The following is a 23,052-nucleotide window of genomic DNA, read 5'->3' on the forward strand; positions in this document are numbered from 1 at the left end:
ACAGTATATATGCCATATGAGTAATAAATAGTAAATGTACAAAACAACCACAGTATAAGTCTAGTGTAGTCCCTGGTATAAATGTTCTGACACATTAGATGGTGTTCAGCACTGAATAAAAATAATACCGTAGCTTAAATCAGATAAAATTAGCATTAATTATTACTGACATTGTTTGATAAACAGAGCATTTTAGTGTAACTGGGGATTGAAAGTCAGCTAGAAGATTATTTGTGCAACTGTGTGGCTGCAAAAAAACTATACTTTATGTTCTAATGTATTTAAATATTGTTAAATGTTTTACAAAAAAAATCAAGGTAAAATATATTGTCTAGGAACAACGTCAGTTTTTAAAACTTGAAATATCTTGTATCTTAAATCTTAGAGAATACACTAAGAAATATAAAACTTTTATGAAGCATTTATAATCATAAAGTAGTCTTAACAAGCTCAATGGGCTCTTTAGTGAGTTATACCATATATGACTTATTTATTGAGATTAAGAGATTCATGAGAATAATAAAAATTACAGAATAAAATTAAGCAGGTAGTGTCTGGCCACTATTGAAAAATCCACTTTCTAATAGTCTCAGAATTTCCTTAATGTAAATTTGAAGGAAACAAATTGTAGGGCTTTTAAAACATGTAAATGTACAGTGCAGTCCAAAAGCTTGAGAGCGTGGGTAAAAATGCTTCTGTTTGGCATTCTTTTTCAATTTAACACAAAAGGTTTTCATTACAAATTATATTATCAGCAATAACAAGTGAAAAGTAGAATTTTGGAAATATTTACATAAATTTCAGAATTTCTTAGTATTTGGTATGTCCTTTTTTTGCTTTAATGACAGTATGCACTCGAGCTGACAGAGACTCCACAGGCTTGTGTAAAACCTGATGATCCATGTTAGATCAAATCTATCCCCAAGTCATCTGAACATGTGCTTCAATAGAAGGGATAAGACTCACAGAAAATTGAATAGTCAAGATGTTGCAAATTTCCTTATATATATATATATATATATATATATATATATATATATATATATATATATATATATATACACACACAAATATATTATTATAATTTTTTTTTTTAAGTTTCAAATAAAAAAAATATCCCAGATTTTCAATGTGTTCTCAGACTTATGGACTCTACCGTCAATTTTAGGATTTCATAGTTTTGCTAACTGGAATGTCAAAACTTTCAAAACTGGAATGTCCAATATCTTAAAATGAACCTTAAGGCTACGAAATGTTAGACAATTCTACAGAAGAGAAAAATGGCAATAGAAATTAAAAGTGTATACTATCAGATCCACTAGTACAACCAGTGTGTAAAATTAACATCCACCACATGACAAATTCAGGTAAATGAACATTAACTCACTCAACATAATGGTATTTTAGGTTTTTGTTTTACATTTTTTTTTCTAGATTGCTTTAATTGGCTTTGACTGATCTATAGCGATCTAAGCTCAGTAGTCTCTTGTGCATCAAAATTTATAGTACAGCAGTGCCAATTAATAATATGCATACTGTCTACACAGAAACACTCATTAATGAATCTGAAAGCAGATTTAGATGGAACAGCACATATATAATTTCTATAAGTGTTCACTTTCATACATGACTCGGGATGAAAAAAAGTTGATTCATGCCTTGACTAAAATATATTGCTCATACAATCTGGATCTCAAAGACAGACTTGTAATGATGCATGAAAACAGAAAAAAAGAAACATAAAGAGGAAGATCGGAGCAAGAAGTTTAGAGTAGATATGGAATGTGTCAGAAAGTATATGGTAGCCTACATTATATTATGATATGAAATGAGTCATATCGGTGTGTGCCACAAACACGGAGAGTCAGATAGATGTTTTCTTACCTATACACTCCATTAAGTCCATGTCATAGTAGTATCCACTGGGGCAGTAACACGAGTAACCAGGGATGTTGTTTACACACACACCACCTTTACACACCTCCGGGTCGAAGAGTTTACACTCGTCCACATCTGCCATGATGCCACAACACACCAATCAGCAACAACAAGCACAACAAAGCAAATACATATACACAGGGCTTTGTGTTGGAAGAGTTACTATTTACAATATAAAGTGTGTATATATGTGTGTGTGTGTGTGTGTGTGTATGTGTGTCTGTGTGTGTGTGTGTGTGTGTTACCCCTATAGCTGAAGGCCCCCACTGCAGAAGTCACATAGCCGCGTCCGTTCGGACACATTGCTTGGAATTCAGCTGAGGAAAATATAAAACAGGTGTGTACACACACTTACTTGCCAGTTTATCAGGTAAACTTAACACATAGGTCACTTTGTAAGGGTGCAGTTACTGACTGTAGTGATCAAGTGTATTCATACTGTATATTCATGTGTACAGGGAGGAGAATAAGTATTCTAAGAAAAGCAGCCCCATATCATAATGCTCCTACCTACATACTTCACTGTGGGTATTGCGTTCTTAGAAAGTGTGCGCTCATGATCCTTTCTCCAAACATGACCTGAGTTATTGCCAAAGAGTTCTTTTTTCGTTTTGCCTAACCAGAGTATACTGTTCCAGAAGAATTCTGATTGGTCTAAATGCTTTTAGATCTCTGTGCTTTTTCTTAAGTACATCTCTGTGCTGCTTTCTTAGCAGAGGAGTTTTGCATGAGGTATAGGAACAGAGATGATGATGTGATGCAGTTCACTGCTTATGTTCTCTGTGTAACTGTTGTTCCTGCTGCTTTCAGTTCCTGCAACTGCTTTTGTTTTGCTGCTGGCTTCTCTTTTACCTTCCTTATTATAGTCAGAGAGGGCATTATGAAATCTTGTGAACCTGTCACCTGTCCTGGGATTATTAATTGGGGTTCCATTAACTTTCCACCTGCATATTTTCGAACCAGTTGTACTGACAGGGATGTTTAAGTTCTTTGCTATGGCTCTGCAACTTTTACCATTTGAGTGTTGTTTAATAATCTTGTCCCTGAGAACTTTAGGAAGCTCCTTTGCCTTCACTATGATTGCTACTTCCATCAAATCTGTACCAACCAATGCCTTTTAAAAAGACATCAAGTGAAATTTACACAAGAACATTCTTTTGCAGTGTTGATATCTAGAACTTTATTTATTTTATGTAACATTTACATATAATTTTTAAATATAGTTTCTGAATACTTTTCTCCCTGTCAATTTGCCTTTTTAAACATATATGTATATATGCTTATGAATACATACTTTTTTGTTCATATTTAAGTACAAAGTCAAAGCCAAATCCCTTATGCACATAAATTTGAACTGTATACAGTATACACACACACACACACACACACACACACACACACACACACACAGGTGGAAATATCATGGAAAAGCTCATTTTTCCATAATTTATTTAAAAAAGTGGAACTTTCATATATAACATAAAGTGTATATTATATATTCATATATACACATAAAGTGAAATATTTCAAGCCTTTTTTTGTTTTAATCTTGATGATTATGGCTTACAGCTCATGGAACTCAAAAATCCAGTATCTCAAGATATTAGAATAAAGAATTTATAATATAGAAATGTTGACCTTCTGAAAAGTATGTTCATTTATGCACTCAATGTGCTTTTGACTGCTTTTACACAAATTACTGCATCAATGCAGCGTGGCTTGGAGGCAATCAGCCTGTGGCACTGCTGAGGTGTTATGGAAGCTCAGGTTGCTTTGATAGCGGCCTTCAGCTCGTCTGTATTGTTGGGTTTGGTGTCTCTCATAGATTCTCTATGGGGTTCAGGTCAGGCGAGTTGGCTGGCCAATCAAGCAAAGTTGATAGTTACTAGTTACTAGTAGTTTTGGTGCTGTGGGTAGGTGCCAAGTCCTGCTGGAAAAGGAAATCAGCATCTCCATAAAGCTTGTCAGCAGATGGAAGCATGACGTGCTCTAAAATCTCCTGGTAGACACTGCATTGACTCTTGGCTTGAGAAAACACAGTGGACCAACACCAGCAGATGACATAGCACCCCAAATCATCACTGACTGTGGAAACTTTACACTGGACGTCACGCTTCCTCCAGACTCTGGAACCTTGATTTCCAAATGAAATGCAAAATTTACTTTCATCTTCCCCATGATTATGGTTGGGTGTACTGAACCAGACTGAGAGATTAAAGGCTCGGGAAACCTTTGCAGGTGTTGTGAGTTAATTAGATGATTAGAGCCCTTCTCAAGTCAACATTTCTGTATTATAAATTCTTTATTCTAATATTTTGAGATGCTGGAATTTTGATTTCCATGAGCTGTGAACCATAATCATCAAGATTAAAAAAAAAAAAAAGGATTGAAATATTTCACTTAATGTGTAATGAATCTAGAATATATGAAAGTTCCACGTTTTGAATTAAATTACTTAAACTTACTTAATTAATTAAAAAAGGTTGTCCATGATATTAATTTTTTTTAGATGTACCTATATATATAGATCTATGATATATATATATCATTATTGTGTTCCTTATAGGGAGGAGGTTCTCAAGGTAGGTAGCATTTTTGTGAGGTTTGATTGTGACAGGTCAAGAAGGGGAGAACTTTAAGTAAAGGATGATTAGTCAATCTCAAACTTGATCATGTGACATCACGGCTAGTCTTACTTTTTATTTCTTAATTCCTATTCAGACGGCAATAAAAAAAATTCTCTCTCCACCCATAAGCAAAATACAGACCAAATTATCGACCTACTCTATGGTGATAACTGTAGTTCTTTTTGCATAGACACATTGGTAACTTTGCAGGCAACTCTGCCTACGTTTTTTGGCATAAAAATGTCCATCCTGTGTTAATATATATATATATATATATATATATATATATATATATATATATATATATATGCACATAAACACATACATAAATACAAATATACAGACAGGCTTATGTTGGTCATGCACCTTTTCGTATGTAGAGTTACAGCCTCTATTCCATACACAGTCTGTGTTAATCTTTCACCAGTCCTTTATCAGTGTCACTTTCTAACCAGAGCATGGCATTTAACTCTATAGTTTTGGTTTATGTTTCTCAATGTGACCCTGAGTTGTTTATAACACCACTTGCTCTATTATATCCAGTGGTGTATTAAAGAGAAACTGTACTTAAGTAAAGTATGGATACTGTGTCAACATCTTACTCGATTAAAAACTAACTGAATTAAAATGTAAAAATTTAAATTAAAAATGAGAAGTATGGAGCCAAAAAGTTACTCGAGTGAAAGTCATAAATGATCTATGGTTAAACATGCACATTCAAGAGCAAAAATAAATATTTGTAACTGATTTGTAATCTTCTGCTAACTCTAACAAACCTAGAATTTGTCTTGATGGTTATCTAACAAAAACACAGATGTCTAACAAATTTTCCAAACTTAAAGTTAGCTAACTTCATGTTTAGTTTAACTAGCTAACTTAATCATGTTCCCTTAGATTCCAGCTGACATGATTAACAGTAGATTTGGTGACATTTATTTCACTGGTAATACATCTCATCCTGTATGAATCACTGGTAAAAATCCAGTAAAATAGTTGTGCATATTCACTTTACACAACGGTCACTAACAGGCTCCATGTATCGTCAGTTTGGTCTAGAAAGAAATCCACCACAGCATGGCTTTTTATAAATTTACATTCATTCATTTAGCAGACGCTTTTATCCAAAGCAACAAATGAGGAAATACAAGCAAAGAGCAATCTTTGTATTTTTCTTAAGAGCATTAGTGGTGCTGTTATGCTTGCCTCCACAAAAGTCCAGAATATATATATATTTTTTAGCCATGCTAGTCCACTTATACCAGCCACCCTGATTACAGTATCATTACACAACCTGTTTGTGTGTGTTTGCTTACATGTTCCAGCTTGTGGGCAGAGAGTGTGTTGGCACTTGCGCCCCCAGGCTCTCCCCACAGTGCAGCAGCACTCCTGTACAGTCGCATTGGAGGACAGAACTGCACACTGGTCCCTCTGATCCACTTTAGAGTAGCACTCTATTTGCTCTCCTGGCTGAGGTAAAGGTGATGATGACCCTGTCCCTGATGGTGACCCTAAAAAAAACAAACAAACAACGAGATTAGATACATAAATGAATGCCCTAAAGTGAGTTCCTGATCCTACACTTAAATCTAACTAAGCAGGTATACTGCACTAGCTCTAGCTGATACAGCAGTCTCTCTACGACATGCTGCCTTAACTTACGTCTTTACTTATTTTTGCACATGGATCCTGTGATACATCACTCTAGAACTTCGGCACATTTTCTGATCGTGGTGCTTCGTTTCATTTTGTTTTCTACGTTCATATCATATCATATACTGTATGTACATATCAGTCGTGTTAAGACGATTACAAGACGCTTCAACATTTCATATTGATTTTTATTTATATTAATTTTCCTCCCACACTGTAATTCCTCCATTACAGATTAATACAATTGTAATTAATTATAATTAGTATTGTTTCCATATTCAGTACAGAGGAAGTGCTCTGTATTTAATTGCTACAACACCAGGGTTTTTGTTACACTGTAATAATGAGGGCTAAAGTGTATAATAAAACATGATCAAATGTAGAACTGGTTCAAGGTTACAGGAGGCCCTAACCCTGAATGCATTTATCTATAATATAATTAACATTTTAGCATTTAATCGCGATTGCCTTCTCATTGTTTTTACTGTATTCTTTCTAAACTACCCAACTTTCTAACAAGCTGGGATATGTGAAGAAAATAATTTCACTGCACTGTAATGTGACACATAAAGGCTTCTTCTTCTTAAGTGTCTGTATCTCTCAGTTTGGAACACTAGGGGGCAGTTATGTACTAACACCAGCACTTTGTGTGTGTGTGTGTGTGTGTGTGTGTGTGTGTGTGTGTGTGTGTGTGTGTGTGTGCATGCGTGTGTGTATGTGTGTGTGTGTGTGTGTGTGTGTATGTGTGTGTGTGTGTATTACCTGTGGTCAAACACTGTCGTGTAAGTGGGTCAAATTCTTCCTGCCGTTTCTCACATTCACACATGAATGAACCTTCAACATTCCAACAGCGTGCCGCTCCGCACACACCCACCATCACTACACACTCATTAATGTCTACACAGACACACGCACACACACACACACATAGAAATAGTTCATCTACTCTACAACACTGCATCTATCCACATGTATATTACAGTATCACAGTATACAGTTTTTAATGACTCCTCCTTATACCATGTAATGATCATAAATATAATGTTCATGAAAAGGTATATATAGGTGAGGACTAGATATACAAATGTGTGCACGTATGTGTGTGACGTACCCACACATGACCGTCCGTCTTTCGCTGTCTCATACCCCTGGTCACAGATACACTGATATGTTCCAATCAGATTCCGACAGAACATGTGATGGCCACACACACTCTCGTTTGCACACTCATTAATGTCTGAGAGACAGAAAGGGTCGGTGACCAAATTTAATATAAGCATCAGCACATTCTGTAATTCTGTAGTGTGTGTGTGTGTGTGTGTGTGTGCTTAATCTTACCCACACACTCTCCTGTAGCCGTGAGGCTGTATCCAGGTTCACAGGTGATAAAGCATCGAAACGATCCGATGGTGTTCTCACAGCGCTGAGAACCACATACAGTCCCACCAGAGTCCACACACTCATCCACATCTGAAACGCGCGCGCACACACACACACACACACACACACACACACACACACACACAATGAGCCTGATTTATCAATATTTTAGCAAGGCTGTGCGTATATGTTTGCGGAAACCAAACTGAACAAAAAAACGTTTCGGAAGCACTGATTTTCTTTGCATGTGCATGACACACCTGATTTTTAATCAATTATGCCCCCCAAAACAATCCATAAAAGTCCAGATCACACAGCTGAAATGACGAGCAAAAGGCAAACATAGATTTACTCATGGGTAGAAGTGAAATTTATTTTGACGCAATAAAATAAAATTCAATAAAAGATCTATTATTTAACAGTGTGTGACATCACATGAAAAGGCCAAAACATGGAGCTAAAAGAAAATGTGAATTCGATGTGAATTAAAAGAGGTGAAAAGAATGGAGTTTGACATGGGAATGAAGAAAAATATATAGAGTATATCTACTGTACCCAGGTGATTGTGGAGACCAAGCACATCACACAGACACACTCCTATGTTTAAATTGTTTTTCTTTTAATCAAACAGCGTGTCTCAGTGAAATCCCTCACGCCCTTTCTGAAGCCTTTCTGTTAGAAAAGCAGAAGGGCATGTGTCCGCAAGAAGTGAATGTTCTGCAGCACACTAGGGAATGCGATTCATATAAAACGACTTGGTTTGACAAAATATGAATTCAATTTGTGTGTGTGTAATTGAAATGCATAAGCTGTTTAAACTTGACAGTCAGTATGTTTACATGGACAACAATAATCGATATTAACCCGATTAAGACGATGCTCTGATAAAGAAACTAGCATGTAAACAACAATTATGGATTGCCTTAATCTGGCTAAAGTCATACTCAAAGTAAACACAAATCAAATTAAGATGTGTGGAGTATTCCTGTTTTAGTCGCATTATCGACATGCGTTACAGACATGTAAACACCTTAATCACACTATTAACATCGTGTGGGAGTTTTCACCGCATTTCACCGCAACTCACGTAAACACCTTAATCAGAATATTATCTTATTCAGAATAAGGTCAAAAATTTGATTATTGCTGTCCATGTAAAAGTAGTCAGTGTAATACGTATATAAAAAATGCAGAAATCCATTCGAATGACACGAGCCAATCAAGTCGACATTTGTTTTTCTTCTTACGTATAAATTTACACACACTCAGGAGCATGAGTAGGATATGAAATAATGTTTTTCAGAAATAACGTGATTTTCAGAAACACCACCTTTCTTGTGTTTGTATCTGGCACGTGTCTGCTTCGAATTTCCCTTCACTACATCCTGACCAAAATATTTCTCATTTGCAAGGAATAATCTAACACAGGGCCATGGCTTTATGGTTAATGCATAGACTGAGTTCGTTACAACAGTGGTTTTCCTGTGTTGAATAACAAGCCACTCCCTCTTCTATAGGAACACCAACAAACGTAATGCTTGGAACATAAGTGTGTTGGTACCTAAATGAGTTGAAACAAATAGCTCACTGATACTTGAGTTGAGATTTAATGTTAATTAAATGTGAGCACTTTCTGTCCTTAAAATGAAACCAAGCCAACTACCTAAGATGAGTGGTGTGTTAATGATTGTTCACCTGACTTACAAAATGTCTAGCTTATGATATACTCAAAAAGAACCTCAGCCGTATTCAAACACACAGAAACACACACCAGTGTCAGTCATGCGCTGGCCACATTTGTAAATAGACACAGTGATGAGACTACTATTTAGCAAAGTGGATAGAACTCTTGAAGTGGGAGCTGTGTGTGTGTGTGTGTGTGTGTGTGTGTGTGTGTTACCAAGGCAGGCTGTTTTTTCGGGATTGGCGGTGAAACCAGCTTTGCAGTGACACATAAACGAGCCATCAGTGTTGGTGCAGTGCCCGTCCTCACACACTCCATCTCGGGCACATTCATCCACATCTGGACACGCACACACACACACACACACATCTGTAATTCTACCTTTGTGGGGTATTTCCATTTGTCTTAATAATTTGGCTCCAATTTTTGTTAGAGCTTTGCTAGCAGAACTGTAGATTGTAATACATTTCCTGCATCACAAAGATGTCTAAGTATCGAGAATATTAAATATTTTTGGGGGTTTTATTGTCCCCCCCTTAGCTTTAAATCAATCTGAACAGTACATGAAACAGTGGCAAGGATTATTTATAGTTAAAACTGTGATCAATTCTGTTAATTAGATGTAATAATTACATCTAATTATCCGCACATGACCAGGCACAGCAATAAACACATACTAAACACATACCATGACAGAAAGTCCCATTGGCACTTGTGTGGTAACCCTGAGCGCACACACACTTGTATGAGCCCTCTGTATTCACACACTCTCCTCTAGGGAAGCAGAACTCACTCTCCGAACATTCGTTAATGTCTGTTAAACCACAAAAAAACACGTTTATTTCTACAACCAGAGTGCAGTGACAGAATCAGTATCAGGTGAACTATGGCTACGTTAACGGGACAAACACCAAATTGGATTTAGACAACAAACTGAGCATGTCTGTCCTCTGTAAATTCCCACAATCCCTTGTCTCTGACCTCGGCACTGGCGTCCAGCTCCTGTAGCACGGAACCCGGGCAAACACTCGCATCTGTATGAGCCGTCCATGTTCACACACACACTCATTGGCCCACATATTCCAGAGCTCTCACACTCGTCAACATCTAAACAGAGGCAGGGGAAACAGACAATTTGCACAAATTTAAGTTAATTTGTATTTATTTTAATGACATATGTACAGTTTGACTTTGTTTGAAATTAGAACGGTGCAATCATGCTGCTGGATACGAGGATTTTGTCTTGGAGGCTTGGAGCAAAGCTTTGAAACATCATGCATAAACATGACCAAAGTTAATTTGCAGACAAATGAAATCCTACTAATCCTGTCACTTGAATGAAACCTTCCGCCTGCATCCACATGAAATCAGGCTCAAGCATTTAACCTTGGTCCATCTTTCCCAGCCTGGACAAGTTAGAAACAGATGTGCTGGAACTTTGTCTCTCTCTTACACACTCACACACACATGGTATCTGTGAGTCTGTAATAAACACCAATCCTAACCAAATGTAGCTGCGGTACATGTTTGACTTCTGTCTCTCTTTCTCTTTTACTGTATCTCTGCCATTTATTAACTAATTAGTTGATGAATTATCTGCAAAAAAAACCCCACACAATTTGAAATGATACAAAGGAAATGTGGATGTGTCCTGCAATAAGTCCACGAGCCAAACACAAGGCATAATCAGCAGAGAAATATTTTGAAGTCTCCTGACCTGATCTAAAGGAAGGCAGTGGATGGCATCTGACATGACAAAGATGTCAGGAAAAATGGACAGGCATTTACCAGACTGAACAAATGTGTCAGGATGAATGTGTGTGTGTGTGTGTGTGTGTGTGTGTGTGTGTATGTACCCTTAGAACAAAATGAAGACTAACTCTTACGATTTTATCTCCAACCTTTTGTCCTTTTGTCCTAAGGGTAGGCAAACATTTGTGCTTGGCAGATATTTTTATGCATCATAAGTAGAGAATATGTTACGCCACAGCGAACTCGCGGCCACCGAGCCGACGAGAACTACACTTCCCAACCACGCCCGTGCTCGAGTTTGCCGGAGTACTGAGTGCCAACACCTGTGTTCCATCCAAGTTTATATAAGACCTCGTTAACAACAACGCGGCGAAGTAAACGCTCAGTTTCCCAAACGCTGTCGTTATACCAAGCCTTCGTATATGTTTCGAACTTTTCTGGATTACGGACATTTGCCTCGTCTTCGACTCACGATTTCCCGAATACCCCTTTTGATTATTTCGTCGTCACGCCTGATCATCCGTCTGTTGTTTCGGACTTTGCTCTCAGCTATTTCCTCGTCTTCCTGTTGCGGCTCTGCCAGCGCTTGCCTCCTCGTCAGGTATCGTAACAGATTACTTCGCCATACTATGGAGGCAGCGGGCACCCCGGAATGGCCACGCGCCTATTAAGAACAGATCCGTGTGATAAATGTGCAGCAGGAACAGATATCATGCCTGACCAAACCATTGGAGCGTCTACGCACTTCCAGGGGGCAAACCATGGTTTCTCCCGCTGCTGTCGGCGCACATCCAGCGCCCCCCCTTGCGTATGCTCCATCAGCGCACTTGGTGCCAGCGCCAGCCCCACCGGTGGTGCACTATCCGCCCTTACCCACACCGGAGCGCTATGCCGGCGAGCCTGAACAATGCAGGGGCTTCATGCTTCACTGAACCCTGTTTTTCGAGAGCCACCTGGAGATACCAGAAACACACAAGCTGACGCACTTCATGGAGCTACTCACCGGACGCTCCCCGGAGTGGGCCACGGCGGAATGGGTGCGAGGAGGCGGGGTCAGACCCTCGCTAGTGGATCTCCTCGCCCGCTTCCAATGTGCGTTCGATCATTCCCCTGATGGCTGGGAGACCGGTCAAGAGCTCCTTGCGATCATGCAGGGCTCCCAGGACGTGGTGGACTACGCTCTGGAGTTCCGCACCATTGCTGCTAGGAGCGGGTGGAATGAGCCGGCACTGAAGACCGCGTTCTGTCAGGGGCTCAACCCCGAGCTGGTTCGAGAGTTAGCGTGCCGGGGCGAACAGTTAACCCTTGAAGATCTCATCGACCTGGCAGTATGGCTGGACCACCTTCGCCGTACGAACTGTCCCGCATGGTGGAGCCCCGTGCCAACAGAGTCACTACCTCCAGCTGAACCCATGCAACTCGGCCGGGCCCTGATCCGCGAGGAGGGGAGAGAGAGAGACGACGCAGAGAGTCACTGTGCTTCTATTGCGGAGAAACCACCCACGCCGTTCGTCAGTGCCCGCATAGGAGGTCACGGCCAACCTAGGGGAGCACAGACAGTCAACCTCTTCGTCCCCGGGTGAGTCCATTCCAATTATGTAAACCTCGTGTTTTTGTCTTACCTGCGGTGCTTGAGTGTTCAGGTCAGTTTGTTGTACTTACAGCACTCATCGACTCTGGGGCAGCCGAGAACTTCATAGATGAGAAGACAGCGCAGACTCTCGGCCTCCCATTCAGCCCCTGCTCCAGCCTCGGGAGGTGCATTCCATCGATGGGTCCCCAATAGGAGGCGGTGTCATATCACACTGAACAGCACCAATCACCCTGCAAGTCAGGGCCCTCCACTATGAGACCATCGTCTTGTATGACATGGTTTCCACTCGCCACCCCATCATCCTCGGCCTACCGTGGCTCGAATGTCATAACCCTCAGGTATCGTGGGCGGACAAACTGGTGACCAAGTGGTCCCCCTATTGTCTACGTCACTGCCTGATGGGCCCTACGGTTCCTGTGGCCACCACCACAGTGGAAATCCCTGTCCCATGTCCCTGTCACCGTTCCACCAGAATATCATGACCTCCACAAGATGTTCAGCAAAGAGAGAGCAAGCGGCCTACCACCACACCGACCCTATGACTGCGCCATAGACCTCCTCCCCAGAGCTAGCCCACACCGGGGTCGAGTATACCCGCTCTCCCAAGCGGAACATCGAGCCATGGACGCGTACATTCAAGAGACTCTCCAACAGGGGTATATCCGGCCATCCATGTCACCCGCGTCCGCTGGGTTCTTTTTTGTGGAGAAGAAAGGAGGGGGCCTTCGACCATGCATCGACTATAGAGGTCTCAATCAGGTGACAGTGAAGTACCGTTATCCCCTGCCACTAGTGCCAGCAGCCCTTGAACAGCTGAGGTCCGTGACCTTTTTCACGAAATTGGACTTACACAGTGCTTACAACCTGATCCGGATCAGGGAGGGTGACGAGTGGAAGACGGCCTTTAGCACCACCTCTGGGCACTACGAGTATTTGGTTATGCCGTATGGGCTTGCTAACGCTCCCTCAGTATTCCAAAACCTAATCAATGACGTTCTGAGGGACCTACTGGGGCGATGTGTCATCGCGTACATCGATGACATCCTGATATACTCGGCATCCTTTGAAGAGCATATCAAGCATGTCCGAAAAGTGTTGCACTGCCTGATGCAATATCAGCTGTATGTGAAAGCTGAGAAGTGCGAGTTCCATCAACGCACCATCACTTTTCTGGGATATGTCATCAGTCCGGAGGGGGTCGCCATGGACCAAAGCAAGGTAAGGGCGGTGGTGGAGTGGCCCACTCCCCGAACCATCAAGGAGTTGCAACGTTTCCTGGGCTTCGCGAACTTTTACCGTCGATTCATTCGAGATATCAGTAAAATCGCACAACCCCTGACGTCCCTCCTAAGGGGTAAACCTCGGCGCCTCCTCTGGACCTCTCATGCCCAGGAGTCCATGGAGAAGCTTAAGCGGGCATTTACCACTGCCCCATCCTCCGACACCCGGATCCCTCCAGACCGTTTGTCGTGGAGGTTGACGCATCTGAGATGGGAGTGGGGGCTATTCTGTCTCAGAGGTTTGGGGACAGACCCAAGTTGCAGCCCATGGCCTTCTTCTCGCGAAAGCTGTCACCTGCGTAACGTAACTATGATGTGGGGAACCGGGAACTCCTGGCAGTCAAATTGGCCCTAGAAGAGTGGCGGCACTGGTTGGAGGGCGACGTCCACCCGTTCATGATCTACACAGATCACAAGAATCTAGAGTACCTGAGGACTGCTAAACGGCTCACACCCCGCCAAGCACGCTGGTCTCTGTTCTTCTCCCGGTTCCAGTTCACCCTGTCATACAGGCCAGGGACAAAGAACACGAAGGCCAATGCTCTGTCCCGCATCCACTCTCCTGGAGGGTGGGCAGATCACGAGAAGTACATCGTGCCCCCCTCCTGCATTGTGGGCGTCATAGAGTGGGCCCTGGATCAAGCCTTAGCTCGTCTCCCCAGGTCACGCATCCTGACAGCCTGTCCTCCAGGGAAACAATTCGTGCCAAGGCGTTACCATCTACAACTTGTCACCTGGGCTCATATGACGCGAGCGACGGGGCACCCGGGGGCCCATCGCACTTATCTAATACTGGCTGAAAAGTATTGGTGGCCCCACATGTCCAGGGAGGTACAGCGCATCGTGTCCTCATGTTCCACCTGTGCCCAATCAAAAACACCCCGTGCCCTACTAGTTGGGAAGTTGGTACTGCTCCCCATACCCGCACGCCCGTGGCCCCACCTGGCTCTGGACTTTATAACGGACCTGCCGGAGTCACAAGGCAACACGGTGATACTGGTGGTTGTGGACCAATTTTCAAAGTCCCTATGCCTGATTCCACTTCCAGCCCTTCCTTCTGCCTACGCCATGGCCGATCTAATGTTCTAGCATGTGTTTCGCTACTTCGGCATCCCAGAGGAAGTTGTGAGCGACAGGGGCCCCCAGGTCACGTCCCGAGTCTGGGCCAGTTTCATGGTGAAGACGGGGGTCACCGTTAACCTCACTTCCGGTTACCACCCCCAAGCCAATGGACAGGCAGAGAGGGCCAATCAGGAAATCCTCCGATTCCTCCGACCCTTTTGCGTCACCAATCCAGAAGACTGGAGTCACTTCCTCCCGTGGGCGGAATACGCACAGAACTTGCTGCAACATTCCGCCACCCAGCTAACCCCATTCCAGTGCGTCCTAGGTTATCAGCCACCACTGTTTCCCTGGAACGCCTCTCCCACTGACTCCCCGGCAGTGGACGAGTGGTTTCACTGCAGTGAACAGGTCTGGGAACGCGACCATCAACAGTTGGTGCGAGCCTCCCACACCGCCAAGCGAAAGGCGGACAGGCGCCACGGGAGTCACCCCAACTATCAACCCGGGGACAGGGTGTGGCTCTCCACGAGAAACCTCAAGTCGCCTCTCTCGAGCAGTAAACTGGGACCCAAGTATACCGGCCCTTTCCGGATCCTGAAGCGGGTTAACGAGGTCACGTACCGCCTGGACCTGCCCAAGCACAGCCGCATTGCCCCATCATTCCATGTCTCCCTCCTCAAGGGAGGGAGACATGGAATGATGTCTCCATGTGGCCCCTTGGCCACAGCGGTTCCGGAAGACTGTCCACCGGAACCGTTAGAGATTGAAGGCCGCCCAGCCTACCGCGTCCGCGAGATCTTGGACTCTAGACATAGGAGATGGGGACTCGAGTATCTAGTGGATTGGGAGGGATACGGCCCAGAGGAACAGTGTTGGATCCCATCCTGGGACATTCTGAACGCAAGCTTACGTGAAAACTTCCACGTTGCTCACCCAGAGAGACCGGGACCCCAGAGGAGAGGACGGCCTCGGAGGAATTTGGCTCCCGGAGTGAGCCCTTTGGGGGGGCTCTGTTACGCCACGGCAAACTCGCTGCCACCGAGCCGACGAGAACTACACTTTCCAGCCACGCCCGCACTCAAGTTCGCCGGAGTACTGAGTGCCAACACCCGTGTTCCATCCAAGTTTATATAAGACCTTGTTAATGACAGTGCGGCGCGAAATAAACGCTCAGTTTCCCAAACGCTGTCGTTATACCAAGGCTTCGTATACATTTCGGACTTTTCTGGATTACGGACATTTGCCTCGTCTTCGACTCACGATTTCCCGAATACCCCTTTTGATTATTTCGTCATCACGCCTGATCATTCGTCTGTTGTTTCGGACTTTTCACTCTCAGCTGTTTCCTCGTCTTCCTGTTGCGGCTCTGCCCACGCTTGCCTCCTCGCCAGGTATCATAACAGAATAAAAGACAATGTGGTGTGCTGTCCTGAAATATTTTATTCCTCTCATAGCACAGCAATTTGCCAAGGAGTACAATGTTTTATTTATTAAAGAATGAGATAAATAATTTTAATTTGTTTATAATTACATTTCATGAAACAAGTTCCTATAAGTTCCTGTTATCACTTACAGCTACATACAGTACAGTCATTCCCAAAACTGTAAATTGTAAGGATTTCTGTCCTGAAGAATTTCCTGTATTCAATTCAATTTGATTTGTATAGCACTTTTAACAATGGACATTGTCTAAAAGCAGCTTTAAAGAAACATATAAACACAGGATACAGATTTTAAGTGTGTGAATTTATTCCTATTGAGGAAGCCGGTGGCGACGGTGGCAAGGAAAAACTCCCTAAGATGATATTAAGAAAAAACCTTGAGAGGAACCAGACTTAGAAGGGAACCCATCTGAAAACTTACTGACTGTTACTTTAACTAAATGCTAAATAAACATCTCTGTATGGAAAGCTTCACCATATCAACAATGATATGTTTTGCTTTGTTAAATAACATGTTTAAATCTTTTTTTTAATTAGACTTTAGGACTTTTTATTAGGATAATGTGGAGCAGCCGCCACACAAGTTGCTGTGAATTAGCTGCTACTATAGTAATGATAAAATATTAGAATGAGCAGACTAGTATACATTTGTAATTGCAGACAGAATTAGAATCGAAAAACGAATCAACGCCAAATCTGACATTTGAGAATTCAGCAGTGTTATGGTATAATAATATCATGGAACATAAACATCTTATAGGCTCTTACAATTTCAATAATTCCTTTAATGGGATGTTGTTCTATAGTATAAGTCACATTGTGTGTGTTCTCACCTGAGCAGGTGTTTCCCAGCAGTTTGTATCCAGAGCGACACACACACACAAAGCTTCCAGGAGTGTTTTCACATCGGCCGTTAGAGCATGGGGATGGAGTCTGACTGCACTCGTCCACATCTGCACACACAAACACCTTATTCTCCTGCATCACACATTGTAACTACTGTATAAAGGACATGAACTCTTGAGTCTCATTTACTGTACTTTGTTAGGCGGATGCTTCTGATCAGAAGCCAAGCAGCCTAATGCCTTAACTACTGAGCTACCTCTGCCAGATTTTACCCTCTTTATACTAAATGCAGTACATCGGTTTAATACACCAATTACTCTACATCCATAAAAAGTCTAATATCTTAGCTACACTTAAGTGTAGGTACTATAAGTTATTTCTACTTATGATCCTTTAAATTCTTATACAGTATATCATCCATGTAGTGTAACTAAAAAGTCTGTTACATCCCTCAAAATAAAAAGTTCTTATTTAAGTTAATTACATTAAGCTAATACATTTATTTGTACCAAGTTGCTGATACAGTGGGGGAAATAAGTACTGAACATATCACCATTTTTTCAGTAAATATATTTCCAAGGAGGTTATTCACATGAAATTTTCACCAGATATCAGTATTAACTCAAGAAATCTAGAAATATAAAGAATTCACAACATTAAAGTCCATAAATAAAGTTGTGTGTAATAAAGAGGAATGACACACGAAAAAAGTATTGAACACGCTAAGAAAAAGCAGTTCTCCGATTAATTTCTTCATACAGGAAGCGTCTTGAAGCTGCCATTACAAACAAAGGCTTCTCCACTAAGTATTAAATAGGTTTCAGTTAGCATGTTCAATATTTTTTTCCTGTGTCATTCAGCTTTATTACACATAATTTTATTTATGGACTTTAATGTTGTTAATTCTTTATATTTCTGGATTTCTTGAGTTAATACTGATGTCTGGTGAAAATTTCATGTGAATAGCCTCATAGGAAATATATTTACTGAAAAAAATGTTGATGTGTTCAATGCTTATTTCCCCCACTGTATGTATTTCATCTAAATAGCTGGAAAATGTAATAATTTTGGCCAACATTAAAAAACAAATACTTAAACACATTGTTAGTTACCTTGACATTGGCCATTAATGATCTCGAAGCCTGGACTGCATGAAACACACTTGAAAGAGCCAACAGAGTTCATACACTTTTGTCCCGGGCACTGAAGCTCATTCTCACACTCGTCCACATCTGAGCATGCAGGAAAGACACACACATTAATACACTGATAACTGTCTCTTTTCAGGTATACAGGAACTTGCAGACTCAATAAGAATGACAGTTATAAGAAAAAAAAAATTTTGAATTATGAATAGTCATAAGAAAACAGAAATGACGCAAAGAAAAGACACTTGTGAGATTCATAGTTGTTCTGGAAATAAATTCATACAGCCAAACATATGTGGACACCTGACCAACACATCCATATTCTTCCCATATTCTTCTGCAAACTGTTGCCATAAATTTGGACGCATACAATTGTATAGAATGTCTTTGTACACTGTAGCCTTACAATCTTCCTTCACTGGAAATAAGAGGCCCAAACCTGTTTGAGCAGGACAATGCCTTTGCGCACAAAGTGAGGTCCATGAAGACATGGTTTGCCAAGGTTAGAGTTGAAGAATTCAAATGATCTGTACACAGCCTTGACCTCAACCCCACTGAACACCTTTGAGATGAACTGGAACGCTAACTGCACCCCAGGTCTCCTTGCCCAACCTCACAAATTATCTTGCGGCTGAATGGGTAAATCCCCACAGCCATACTACAAAATATAGTTGAAAGCCTTCCCAGAAGAGTGGAGGTTATTTTAGTAGCAAACTGGGAACCAACTTTGGAATGGGATGTTATTATAGAAGCAAATTTTAAGCAATGATTACAACTAAAAATACAATTTGTTTTCTATTTTTTTTCCACAAATCAAACATGGATTGTTTCATATAAAGCCAGCTTTTTCTCATTTTCCATTTCACATTCTTAACAGCAAAATGGTAAATACAAAAAATTTAAATCTTTCTTTAAACATTAATCCACATGCAAATGTCATCAGCAGGGATAGCTGTGAGAATTTGAACAGGGAACATGTGGGAAAATGAGAACTTGAACAGGGAATTTGAATAGGGATGATGGTAAAATATCTCAAAGACATCGGAAAGAGAGCATCACTGGAACCATAAGCGGATGTAATGCTTATGGAGAAATGCTCTGCCATGAAGATTTGCTAAAGCCACAACATGAGAAGGAAAGGGCAAATGTATAACAAACTCCTAGAAACTGAAGTAGCTATGCCAGACAAAGGAAGCTACTTTGTTGAGGCCACAATATGATAGTGTTTAATGAAATTTACCACAAAAATTTGGCAGCACACAAACAAACAAACAGAAAACACAATGATATTATAGGCTCAACACATTTACTTCATTTATCAACCTCATTTATCAACCTAGCCAGTGCCATTTTTAGGAGGTTGCCATTCACTTGATCTTTCTTCTAGGTCAAAACAAATGAACTGTCTAAATATACACAGTTTTTGTAAAATCCTAGTCAAGACAATATGTATAAATTTGTTATTTTCGTTTTTTTGATTTTCAAAATGGTTATGGATTGAATGGACACACAGATTCTAAACCTATATTTGCTAAATAAGATAAGATAAGATAAGATAAGATAAGATAATACTTTATTAAACCCCAGATGGAGAAATTAGGGTGTCACAGCAGCAGCAGCAAATAAATAAATAAATTATATATATATATATGTATATATATATATATATATATATATATATATATATATATATATATATATATATATATATATATAATTATACATATATTTAATTTGTTATATTTATTACCTACTTAGGAATACTGAGTAGTAGTAGTAGTAGTAGTAGTATTAATAATAATAATAATAATAATAATAAACAGACTAGCCCTTAACCCTTCCTGAATCATCACATCTGAGATTATACAAATCATATCGATATCTTGTACTGAAGAGTCATATGCTGCTTACCTGTACAGGTGTTCGCCTCCAATCTGTATCCAGGTCGACATACACATCGGAAACTTCCGGGGGTATTTTCACAGCGTCCATTAGCACAGAGGCGTGTGTTCTGCACACACTCATCCACATCTGACACAAAAAACAACATCAGCATAAACGACAATACAGCCCATGCTGATCACTGGTTGTACAAAATAATATATAGTATTGTATTCTATAATATCATTATTGTGTTCCTTATAGGGAGGAGGTTCTCAAGGTAGGCAGCATTTTTGTGAGGTTTGATTGTGACCGGTCGAGAAGGGAAGAACTTTAAGTTAAGGATGATTAGTCAATCTCAAACTTGATCATGTGACATCATGGCTAGTCTTAATTTTTATTTCTTAATTCGTATTGAGACAGCAATAAAAAAAAATCTCTCTCCACCCATAAGCAAAATACAGACCAAATTACCTATCTACTCTGTGGTGATAACTGTAGTTCTTTTTGCATAGACACATTGGTAACTTTGCAGGCAAGTCTGCCTACATTCCCTTTCAAAGGGAACTTTGATGTTGCATTTAGCATAACAGTATGGGAGCGCCTTGTGCGCATGACTGGTATCTGAAGCTTGTGTAAAATCATGCCTCTACTTATAGGACTGCCATGACATGGCAATTAAGAGCGTCGCATGATATATATATATGGCACCTGTGAACCACGCCGCCAGCCTTATTATCTTCAGCGAGACTGCATGTCTGTTGTTTGTGTGACAAAAGAAAAAGAAATGCTTAATTTCTACTCTATATTTCTCAATATCTCTCAACTTTTCTATCTCTTTTTAGAAAAAGAAAAGAAAAGAGAGTGAAAGAATGAGCAAGAGGGATTTCAGGAAGTAATCACGGGAGGAGACGGACACGCTTTCTGCGTGAAGTGTTTGGGCGTAGAGCATGCTACAGCAGCCCTCGAGGGGTCTGACTGTCAGCATTGTGAACGATTAGGCAACTACGCTCTCGGCTTGCTCTCTTCTCGTCCGAAGGGAGTTGGGTTTCAGAGCCTCGCGGATCTGAGCCGGCCACTGCCGAGGCAGCCAGCCGGCTCAGGTCCTGGGGTTCTTGTATGGATTTGGATGAGGAACCAGAGACGAGCGCTGCTCTATGTCTTGCTCTGTCTTCCGGGTCTGGCTCTCCGCCTGACTTTAGAGCTCGCGTCGCGACTCCTCCTTCCCCTATGGAAAGCCAAAACACCCTCGCTGACTCCGAGGAGTCAGTAGAGTGTGCCATTGCACCAAAAACCGACAGCGGCTCTCAAGCATATAAAGTGCTGCTTGACGTGATCAATAGGGCGGTTCAAAAGTTGAATATAGACTGGCCCGGGGAAGAGGAAGTGGCTCGTAGCAGGCTGGGTGAGCGCTTCCTCTCCAGTGAAAATAAATATAAAGCTCCCTCACCCCTTTTTTCCAGAAGTGCATGAAGAAATATCACGCTTCTGCAGAAAACCATACACTAGCCCCGCAATGTCTGATTACTCAGCCATCATGGGGAGTGAGCAGCACGGCTATGTAGCGATGCCAAAGGTGGAGGAGGCGCTTGCGAGCCACCTCTCTCCATCAACGGCAGGTAATTTAGGGAGGCCAACTTTACCTTCGAAGCCATGTAAAGCCACTTCGGCGTTGGTGGGCAAAGCCTATGCGGCAGCGGGTCTTGCTTGTGAGTCTCTGCATACAATGGCAGTGTTGCAGGCCTACCAAGCAGACCTGCTGAGTGAGCTAGATACTGGTGAGGGAATTGGGCCCGAGGCAGTGGCAGAGCTGCGCCGCGCCACAGATTTATCTCTCTGGGCGACCAAATAAACGGCCCGCCATATCGGCCATTCAATGGGTAGCCTGGTTGTGGCGGAGAGACACCTATGGCTCAACCTCTCAGGGATGGGGGACAAAGATAAGGTCTCCTTGCTGAACACCCCTGTTAAACCTTCTGGCCTGTTTGGCGGCGAGGTCAATGCCATCGGCGACAGGTTTCGCGAGGCAAAACAGCAAACGGTGGCGTTCAGCCAGTTCCTTCCCCGTCGTGTCAAGTTCGCACGGGCCTCCATGAGTGGAGCCCGGGCCAGCGCTGGTGCGAGGGAGACGCAGAAGAGGAGTGTGGCGGCCCGCCTCCCCCCGCAGAAAGCCAGGGGGACCGTGCGGCCACAGCCACAGCCTGCTAAGAGGCCTGATCTAAGAATGATCATAAAAGCAAAGCAGGCAAGGAAGGAACAGTCCTGATGGGCCACGGAGGGACGTATCTGGGGACATGAGGCTGCTAGGGCAACTAGCCCCCAGTGCTACTGTAGGGCCTGCCCTGGCCAAGGCCATCCCACGTTTTCAGTCTTCTCTGGTCAGCGAGCTGTCACAGGGTGACGGAAATCTGATGCTTTCCCTCCAACGAAATGTGGAAAAGCTAACATCACTGAAAGACCATTTGGCAGTATGGAAACTACTGCCAAATGTGTCCCCATGGGTTCTATCTACCATAGAAAAGGGTTACCGGGTCCAGTTCAGTGCTCGACCCCCCTGGTTCAGAGGTGCGCTCACCACAGTTGTCAGCACAGAGTAGAGCCCAATGTTAGCGCAGTAAATAAGTTCCATTTTGTACAAAGGGGTCATAGAACATGTACCCCGTTCCCTAAGGGAGGGAGGTTTTTACAGCCGTTATTTCCTGGTCCGCAAAAAAGATGGGAGTATGCAGCCAATTTTAGATCTGCGTCATCTGAACCGTACTCTT

At 42.0% G+C, this 23,052-nt stretch overlaps 1 protein-coding gene across 2 annotated transcripts in view; it reads right to left on the bottom strand.

The window, feature by feature from the left end:
• Positions 1-23,052, bottom strand: part of LOC128606878 (latent-transforming growth factor beta-binding protein 4) — an 87,441-nt gene that overhangs the window by 6,933 nt on the left and 57,456 nt on the right. For both annotated transcript variants that reach the window (XM_053623389.1, XM_053623388.1), the window contains 12 exons: positions 20,318-20,437; positions 18,371-18,490; positions 17,246-17,365; positions 10,261-10,386; positions 9,968-10,093; positions 9,496-9,618; positions 7,554-7,685; positions 7,327-7,452; positions 6,978-7,112; positions 5,879-6,073; positions 2,184-2,255; positions 1,885-2,013 (listed from right to left, as the gene is read on the bottom strand). In XM_053623389.1, the coding sequence (XP_053479364.1) occupies positions 1,885-2,013; positions 2,184-2,255; positions 5,879-6,073; positions 6,978-7,112; positions 7,327-7,452; positions 7,554-7,685; positions 9,496-9,618; positions 9,968-10,093; positions 10,261-10,386; positions 17,246-17,365; positions 18,371-18,490; positions 20,318-20,437 (1,524 nt within the window). The remainder of the gene's footprint in view (positions 1-1,884; positions 2,014-2,183; positions 2,256-5,878; positions 6,074-6,977; positions 7,113-7,326; positions 7,453-7,553; positions 7,686-9,495; positions 9,619-9,967; positions 10,094-10,260; positions 10,387-17,245; positions 17,366-18,370; positions 18,491-20,317; positions 20,438-23,052) is intronic.

The sequence above is a fragment of the Ictalurus furcatus genome, chromosome 4 (genome assembly GCF_023375685.1).
Source record: "Ictalurus furcatus strain D&B chromosome 4, Billie_1.0, whole genome shotgun sequence".
Taxonomy (NCBI): Eukaryota; Metazoa; Chordata; class Actinopteri; order Siluriformes; family Ictaluridae; genus Ictalurus; species Ictalurus furcatus.